The following is a 9,735-nucleotide window of genomic DNA, read 5'->3' as shown; positions in this document are numbered from 1 at the left end:
CAGAATTACTAACTATGAACTTCACAGCTGTGGTTCTCTTGCATGAAATTGTAGAAATGTCCCTTTACACTAAGTGGCCAAAGACAATGGAACAGATTTCTCCCAAGCTATGCTACATTGTCACCTCCGTCTTTTGTTTTCCTACTTATTTTGAGAATTCAAATTCCTGATCTTGCTCAGAAGTCCTTGATTAAAAAGATGTATTTTCTTACTATAACTCAAAATTTTTGTTCCACGAAAGTATAAAAGAAGCATAGAAAAGAATACTGATAAAAACATAAAATCCCACAAACTGAAATTCCGTGCTATGTCACCAAGACAACACCACAAACTGAAATTCCGTGCTATGGCACCAGGACAACCCCACAAACTGAAATCCTGTGCTATGTCACCAAGACAACACCACAAATTGAAATCCCGTGCCATGTTACCAAGACAACATCACAAACTGAAATCCCGTGCTATGGCACCAGGACAACCCCACAAACTGAACTCCCGTGCTATAGCACCAGGACTTTAACCTTACTACTTTACTCTGTGCTATTCTGACCGATTTTTCAAAGTTGTTATTAATTTTGGACACAAATCTACAGTTTAACTCCAAACACCAGCTATTCAACTTTTTGAAGTAGGCTGAAAAGAAAAAAACTGATATGTGAAGTACATCATAATATCAACAAACACAGAATATTAAACTATAGAAAACCCAAGTCCAGTTCCAAAGTCGTGCAGTAAGTTCAACCAAAGTTATAAACAAGTAACGATAAATACATCAGGATTGTTTTAATTATCAATGCAGGATGCAAATAATATTTTGCGTTTCCTGTCTTTAGTTTTATAATGTTCACCAAGACATTTCAATATTTTCTTTACTTGTACATGTTTCTAGTTGTTCTTGTAGTTCTAATTAACAGTAAAGGACTGGGCAATGAATGTAGCAAAGGTTTCACAAGGTATTTATTGTTTTGGATCATTCCCATATAGCGTTGCGTGTGCTTTCCCATAATAGAGAAAAATATTGTACAGTAGAATATACTGTGTAAATATGGACATTGGCCTTTTCCACTGGCATACACGATGGACGCGTTCAGGATATATCCTCTTTATTTGCTACTGAAATGACCAACATTGACGTCGGTGGCGAGTGCGCACCGATATGGATGTAATTTATAGAATCCATGTATCCAATGTTATGTTCTCTTACTCCGCGGTAGGTTCAACAAGTTAGTTAATAACCCTTAACCTTCAGTGCGCTCAACACTTTGTTTTTGTCAGTAAATGTCGTTTTCATTTTGTTTATCGTGTGTCAATCTTTTCCCTGCTTGGTTTGAACCCATAATTCAAATTTACTCAGTAAAATATTTCCTCTTATAATTCACAAATACTATCTGAAGGATAAAGCAGTGCATCCGAAAGCATCACATCTGTATTTGAATAAAGTGAAAATGCTGAAATACCAACATTTTAAACTTTATCAAAGTTGTTGTTAATTAATGTACAGTAGTTTTAGTACCGGGTAATTAACTTTATTAAAGATGAAAACGAAAAACAATTACATATATTTCAAACTCTAAATCACAGTTTATATCCTTTATTGTGCCAGTTCTCTCATATTTTCGGATTTACAACGCTAAAATCAGGGGTTCGATTCCCCTCGGTGGGCTGAGCAGATAGCCCTTTGTGGCTTTTGCTATACGAAAACACACACTCTCATATTTTACTGGTCCCTGTTATTACCTATGGCAAAGCCTAAAAAATAGTAACGTACCCGTATAACGCCGATACTTGTATTATATCCAACAGACAAAGCAACTGACAAGTTACGATATAGCTAAATATAGACTAACTTTAGTAAGTAAAACGTTGAAATTGTGCTTTGGAATTTTTTTGGATGTTATACTGAATTATTCTGTCAGGAAGAAATGTCTGCTTTTTCTAGCAAGTTAATTTCATCATGTACAAGTTGTTGTCTTTTATAATCGCATCCTTTATTTCAATCATACAATTCAATTTTTAAAATTCAACATTAAACTCTTTGTTACCGTAACTCTACACATAACTACGTTTAAATGTCTTATCACAAGTTATTATAGCAGGTGGCACTGGTATATAACAACAAATTATAGTTCTACTTCCTAACGCAAGGTCGTTTTCTCCATTGGCTTTGCCATTGTGTGTATGGTGCGCATATTCTTTGTCCTTGTCATAGCTTTTTTACGGTGAGTTGTGAAATGAAATTCTCAAAGGACTGAATAACAGCAACTTTGATAATTTATAGACCACTTTTAAAGCACTCTAAAGTATTTGAAGTTCAATATCACAGAATGTTTAATTAATTTATCTATTACATCTGCGCAGACGCAAAATGGCGACCTTATTATTATTATCATTAATTCTAAATTTATCTTCTATAATATTAGGTTTAACTTCAAAGTAACCGTTTTATTTCAAAAAGTGATTGTGTATGCTACTTATATTACTGTTTATGTTAAGGCAATACTGTAATCTTTGATAGCCAAAATTTCTTACATCGTTCATCCGTAATGCATGCTTCAACTGTTGAAGTTTGATGTCTAGCGTAGAGCTACCGTTTGGTGTGGTTATTTCCAGAAACGTCAGATTGTGGGACATACTGTGGCGCAGTCGCACATGGGACCGTTACGGATTTGTTCAGTTTCCAAATTTAGGTACGTTACCCATGTCCTTTTTGCGCATGGGCTGTTATTATGTATGTGATCACCTGAATTAAATATACTAGTTGAAAAAATAATATACAGTTTAAAAAACAAAATATACAGCTGATACGAGAGGAAGAGGTTTTGCGAGGAACGTGATAATAGATTTATTGACTTTTAACGTGTGTTTTTTGTTGCAAAATTTTTAACTAACTGAGTTTTATTTTATGAGTATTATTACGCATACACACATATATGTGTGTGCCTATGTTTATATTTATCAAGTGAAAGCTAACACACGAACATGTTGTAAAAGTGTTTTTGTTACTTTCTTACAGCTCAAACACCAAGGAAACCGGAGTTACGCTTATCTGTTTCGCATGTTTTAAATTACTAGTTTTAGAATTTTGTTCAGTATTGATTTTGTTATTAACCTTTCAGTTAAATTTTTACATTTACTAGTAAAATTTAGTAATGTGTAAACTTTTGTCAACGTTGTAATATAAGTAATTGTTCTACCACTTTGAAAACTAATGTATTAATAAAACGTGTGGGGCAGGGTCATGCTAAAATTTATGGTGGGACAGGAGTAGCACATGGGGGAGCCCCCAAGGCAAATAAATTTTGAATCTCTTATGCACTTGTGTTTGTTAGGGGAGTGCCCCACATGATAGTCTACTGTTTCAGACCCTAATCAACCTAAATCTGCCTCTGGTTTGAATTAGGTATTAGATAAATTTATAAAGGAAATTTTGTGTAAGAGAAACATTACTATTGTGAAAAGAAAATTATATTGTTGGAAATGTAGAAGCCATCTGGTAAGTGTTAAACTGGGATGGAAACCACTGAATATAGCAAATGGAGATGGTTTTACAGATAGCCAACAAGAACGTTATATTTTTTGGAGCTAATACCTTTTAGTCTGTTGACTATTCATTAAAATCCATGGTGTGTTGATCTAACTTTTGAAAATTTTATTGTTCAAGTAATTAGACTGGTTAATTTTATCTCTAACAAAGTACTTACTATTTATTTTGTTGGTCAAGTTTTATTTGTGGAATCTATAACAATTATTGCATGTATTTTTACAAATGGAATTTATAAAAATATTGTCTGTTTAATTATCTCTTTACTTGTAAAATCTCTGGGACTGTTAGATTTCAGTTATGTTTATTTTCTCCTTAACAAGGAACTAATTATTCCTGTCTCATTGACCATGTGATACAAAAACAAAACTATCAGGAATCATTCGAGAAATCTCTTGACCCCATACAGATCTAATTATCATGTTTGAAAATAAAAGTTGTCATGGTTATTGCATCAGTATCCTTTCTTAGTAATATTGTCTGAATGTGTGGGCTGATAGTACTACAGGTTATTATTTATAGCCTATCTAAATGTGGGCTCATACTGGTCCACAATTAACTAAAGAGTACTGCATCTTTCCTCATAAATTAGTCTTTCCTGAAAACATTGCTAATTTGTCTACTGTTAACTAAATTATGTAAGTAAAACATACTGTATTTTTCCAAGCCTTTTGATGGCTAAAAGCTCACAATTCTCAAACATAACCCAATCCTAATGTAATATCCCAAGTCTTTTTCATCTTCCTGGAGAATTTAAACTTCAGATCTCCCTCACACTAGACAGGTGTTTTACCATCTAAGCTGTAGGGTAACCCACTAAAACTTTCCTATAACACTTTTTAACAACTACATTTTTCTACTCTCACCACCGAGGCCTGTACTTGAGTTTACGGGATGCCAACTTGTACAGCTTATATTTTCTATGGTAAACAAGTACTATAAGGAAAAGTTGAAAATGAGTTCAAGAGTACATGAAACCATTTGGAAGTGAATGGATGGATTCTAGTTAGTCAACGGAAGGGAAATTCAGCACCCAGTAGGTGAGGAGATGGATGGAATTCTGGACCTATCCAACATTAAGAATGAGCTTAATTTTAGAATTAGAGTAAGGTTTTTGGGGAAGGTTAAAGGAAAGATGTTTTCTGATTTGTCTTGAGTTTACAAAAGTATTTTGATTAGTTCGCGAATTGGACAAACATACGGCGATAGATGTGAGTTATTATAATTTAAATTATAATTTTGATGGTAATTGCATCAGCAGTATTGTGGAAGAAAAATATCTTGATGTAATAGTAATTAGTCTCTAAAGCCATTCAAACAATGTGTTGTTACCAGTGGAGGGAAAACAGGATTTTAGGTTGTATCTACAGAAGTATTGAATGCAAGTCTAGAGAGGTTGATATTTTGTCTTATAGGTCAGTGGTTTAGCCACATTTAGAGTATCGTCTGTAATCCCTTGTGCTCTTTATGTTAAGGAAAATATTGAATGGATGTTATTTACCAGTATGAACAATTGTTCTATTGAACTTGTGAGTGAAGGACATCCCTCCTGTTTATGCTAACCAAAGTTGAACCTGTAAATAATAAAAAGTTTTAATTCTGCCTGGTTTGTAACCCAGGATTTTAGCTTACCAAGCAACTGTTTGTGCTTCTAGACAATACATGAAATAATTAATATTAAAAGTAACCAGTATATTTGAATTAAATCTATAAAATAGTTCCAACGTGCAAACTGTTTCTGAAAACAAATTTTACTTGTACTGTACAAATTACTTAACATCAATAGTGTATGCCTGTGACAAGTTTGATACATAAAAAAATTTTATAAAATAAATGGACTTATAAACTTGATAACTTTGATTTATAGCTGTTATAAAATAGAAAAATTTTAAATGCTTTTATAGCATTTTATTAATAAAAACTGTTCAATTACATTCTGTAAAAAAAACAAATGGTGTCAGTTATCAAAATAATTTTTCACACTGTTGGTAGTTATAAGTAAAACTGTTTTACACGTTTGGCTAGTAATATTGGGAACCAGCATTACTCTCAAAGTTTTAAATTAATTGCATAAAAGAAACATCTTTTGCTTTGTAAGTTTTGTTGAATTCTTAGCTGTCAGATGGATTTGTTTTTCTCTGCCAGCATCTGAGACAGCTTTAACTACTTTTTCAGACACATTTCTAAGGATTATTTTTTCTGCCAGCATTGATCATGACAGCCAATCTTGGCTCTACCATTAACCATAGCATGATTAGGAGTGAATCACTGAACTCTGGATCCTCCTCCCCCGAAAGCCATTCCTTTGATGATTCTGACCTCCTCTCTTCTTCCACTGTAGGTGATGATGTCACTGCTCAGTTGGCAGCTGCAGGTAAGTACTCCTGATAAAAGTAAATTTTTTTAGTGCAGAACACTTTTGTTAATTAGTTTTATATAATAATTTCATATCTAGTTAGTATATAACTGTAAACAGAAGTGTTGATTTCAAAAACTGGAATATTTTATAAGCAAGAAATATGTAATTCAAACTGGGTAGACATGTCTAATTCACATCAGGTTCACTACTCTCTGAAATACTAAAATCATTTTCCTCTTTAATTGTTCTCTCCTCTAATGCTGTCAACAACTGACTTCAAATTCAGGAAAGTCCTTAACTTACCCAGACTTCTCCAGTATAAATTCCTCAATCTGATGTTAATATACACAGACTTCTCCAGTATGAAGTCCTTAATGTGATGCTAACTTATCCAGAATTCTCCAGTATAAAATCCTTAATTTGATGTTTACTTACTTAGACTTCTCCAGAATAAACTTTTTAATGTGATGCTAACTTATCCAGAACTCTCCAGTATAAAATCCTTAATTTGATGTTTGCTTACCCAGACCTCTCCAGTATAAAGATCTTAATGTGATGTAATTTACCCAGACTTCTCCAGTATAAAGTCTTTTGCCATGTTAACATACCAAAACTTCTTCAGTGTAAAGTCCTTAATGTGATGTAACTTATCCAGACTTCTCCAGTAGAAAGTGTTTAATGTGATGTAACTTATCCAGACTTCTCCAGTAGAAAGTGTTTAATGTGATGTAACTTACCCAGAACTCTCCAGTATAAAGATCTTAATGTGATGTTAACTTGCCCAGACTTCTCCAGTGTAAAGTCCTTAATGTGATGTTAACTTACCCAGACTTCTCCAGTGTAAAGTCCTTAATGTGATGTAACTTATCCAGACTTCTCCAGTAGAAAGTGTTTAATGTGATGTAACTTATCCAGACTTCTCCAGTAGAAAGTGTTTAATGTGATGTAACTTACCCAGACTTCTCCAGTATAAAGCCCTTAATGTGATGTAACTTACCCAAACTTCTCCAGTATAAAGCCCTTAATGTAATGTAACTTACACAGACTTCTCCAGTATAAAGCCCTTAATGTAATGTAACTTACCCAGACTTCTCCAGTATAAAGTCCTTAATGTGATGTTTACTTACACAAACCTCTCCAATGTAAAGCCCTTCATGTGATGTAACTTACCCAGACTTCTCCAGTATAAAGTGTTTTAATGTGATGTAACTTACCCAGACTTCTCCGGTATTAAGTTTTTAATGTGATGTAACTTACCCAAACTTATCCAGTATAAAGTCCTTAATGTTATGTAATTTACCCAGACGTCTCCAGTATAAAGTCCTTAATTTGATGTTTACTTATCCAGACTTCTCCAGTATAAAGTCTTTAATGTGATGTTAACATACCATGACTTCTTCAGTGTAAAGTCCTTAATGTGATGTAACTCACCCAGACTACTCGGATATAAATTCTTTAATGTAATGTAAGTTACCCAGACTTCTCCAGTGTAAAGTCCTTCATATGATGTAACTTACCCAGACTTTCCAGTATAAAGTCTTTAATGTGACGTTAACATACCATGACTTCTTCAGTGTAAAGACCTTAATGTGATGTAACTCACCCAGACTTCTCGAGTATAAAGTTCTTAATGTGATGTTACCTTACTCAAACTTCTCAAGTATTATGCATTTCAACTGTGATTCTACTGTTTCTATATTTTCCTTGTTGAAGTTTGTACTATTACTGTCACTCAGTTTGAATTTTGAAGCCAGTGTTAACTGTGGTTGCTATTGTTTCTCTGATTCCTTGTTGACATTTGTACTATTACTGTCATTTGATGTGAATTTTGAAGCCACTATTAACTGTGGTTCTACTGTTTCCATGATTTCCTTGTTGACATTTGTATTATTACACTCACTTTGTATGAATTTTGAATCCAGTGTTAAGTGTGATTCTACTGTTTCTACCATCAATGAACATTTTGCAACTTTTGTGGATCTTATTCACGTTGTCCATGTGTAACATGCAGAAATATCCTGCAGCTGTAGGCCATTAAAAAGAATTGTTATGGTTTTGCTGTTTTTTCTGGTTTGTTAATTGTTGTAAGTAACAGGTTTTATGTTCTTTTCAATGCTTAATTGCAAAAGATCTGCCCTTTTCTCATTTTGGTAATCATAAACTATCTTAGGCTTTTTCATTTTCATTTTGTGAAGAGCAGAATTTATCTGCCAATCTTAATTCCAAAGGAGTTTTTGCTGATCTGATATCTTGTATCCTTACGTATTTTTTTATTTTAGACCTTGAACTAACTTTTGTCGTACCGTAGGGCACTTGTGTCATGTTTGGTAAATTTGTTCTAGAATCTTTATGTTTTCCAACTTCTGCAATATGAGTTATTTCTGATGCTTTAAGAAACAGCTAAATGTTGGAAGGTTCTTATCAAGGTTAACTTCCCCTACTCTGGATTGAACCCATTCCCCTAGATCATTTCTTTTTGACCTTTAACCTTGAACTGTTGTAAATTTTTTACCTATATCTTGCCACAAACTTTGTCACATTGGTTTAGTTTCTGTTTTTTCCTGTTGATACTTTAGCTTTTTAAGCTTTGTTACACTGTGACAGTCCCCCCCCTATACTTTTGGCTGATTTTGAAAGTCTTTTTCCTGTGTGTCTATTTTTGCAAATTCACTTCTCTTTTGTTATGAATGAATCTTCCATCCGGATTTTTGAAAGATATCTTGTATCACTGGCTCTCCTATGGAGTACTTGGGTTTGACATATCCTTCCATCTGATTTTAATATATTTCCTTATACATCTAATCCAGTCAAACATTCTGAATCAAGAAGTCTCTAATCTCATTCCAAAAGGAAAAGAAGAAATCTTTTACTATACTTCCCCAGTTTTTTTACTCACATTTCCTTGTGGCTCAAAAGATATTGGGTGTCTTGACTCATCTTTTTCATGGAAATACATCCTTTTGAGATGAAACACAAGATTCTTATGGAGGTCTTTCTGTTATTCAGGATTGAAGAAAGGAATTTTGGATTGTTCAGGCAACTCAGAATTGTGATATTATTAGGGGGGTCTGTTTTGAAAACAGGTGTTCTGAGATTAACGTTTGTGCTAATTTTACAATAATTTATTAAAAATATATTATACATATTTAAAGTATTAATAATTTATGAGTACTTCTTGATGATTCCCAAAACGTTGTTGTTCACTGGCACATATACTAACCACAGCTATATGTATGTAAGCTTGCAGATTATGCATGTGGTTTATTTTGCTGCTTCATACATACTATTGCAAGTTTTTTTTGGTTTTTTATCTATAAATAATTTTGAAGTGTAAGTCTAAGTTTAAAAACCCATATGATTATCGTGACAAAATGTTAGTCCAGCTGTTACATGATCATATATCACTGCCTTTGGATGATGGTGGTTGATATATTCTTTTCTTTGTATCATCATTCAACTGTCATTCTCTGATCTTTTGCCATTGAGGTTAGTTTTTCTGTTCTCTTCCATTCTTTTGGCTGTGTATGTTTTCTTCTAAGTAAAGTAACCTAGTTTTGGTGGTTTTTATGTCAACTTTAAACACCAATTACTTTGACAACTTGTTGAATTGCTCTTTCATGAAGATAAACCGAGAATTTTGTAACATCATGAGAATTCCAATCATTCTTTGCACTGATTGGATAATAGATCTGTGAATTGGAGGCCAAATCTCAATGTTGCAAGGTGATTCAAATTTGTTAATTTAAAAAGGGGTAATGTGGATCTTCAAAAAAATTAAAGAAACAAGATAGGTATCAAAGGTAATCACAAAAAAGTAAACAAACAAGCTCAAGGT

At 33.3% G+C, this 9,735-nt stretch overlaps 2 protein-coding genes across 11 annotated transcripts in view; one reads left to right on the top strand and one right to left on the bottom strand.

Moving 5' to 3' along the window:
* Positions 1-2,621, bottom strand: part of LOC143227388 (uncharacterized) — a 54,993-nt gene extending 52,372 nt beyond the window's left edge. Inside the window, exon 1 of the mRNA XM_076458840.1 lies at positions 2,530-2,621. The gene's annotated coding sequence lies outside the window, so the exon portion shown is untranslated. The remainder of the gene's footprint in view (positions 1-2,529) is intronic.
* The window catches only part of LOC143225394 (DNA-binding protein P3A2-like), a 51,466-nt gene continuing 43,850 nt past the window's right edge, over positions 2,120-9,735 (top strand). For 4 of the 10 annotated variants that reach the window (XR_013013824.1, XM_076454719.1, XM_076454712.1 and 1 more), the window contains exons 1-3: positions 2,120-2,219; positions 2,516-2,687; positions 5,748-5,915. Coding sequence is in view for 9 of the 10 variants with exons in the window: in XM_076454719.1 (XP_076310834.1) it covers positions 2,570-2,687; positions 5,748-5,915 (286 nt within the window). In the remaining variant the exon portion in view is untranslated. Of the gene's footprint in view, positions 2,220-2,515; positions 2,688-3,013; positions 4,582-5,716; positions 5,916-9,735 lie in introns of those variants that run through there. The other 6 variants (XM_076454718.1, XM_076454715.1, XM_076454717.1 and 3 more) reach the window with 5 other exon arrangements.

Source organism: Tachypleus tridentatus, chromosome 9 (genome assembly GCF_004210375.1).
Source record: "Tachypleus tridentatus isolate NWPU-2018 chromosome 9, ASM421037v1, whole genome shotgun sequence".
In the NCBI taxonomy this organism is placed as follows: Eukaryota; Metazoa; Arthropoda; class Merostomata; order Xiphosura; family Limulidae; genus Tachypleus; species Tachypleus tridentatus.
This window is presented reverse-complemented; position numbering and strand designations above follow the sequence as displayed.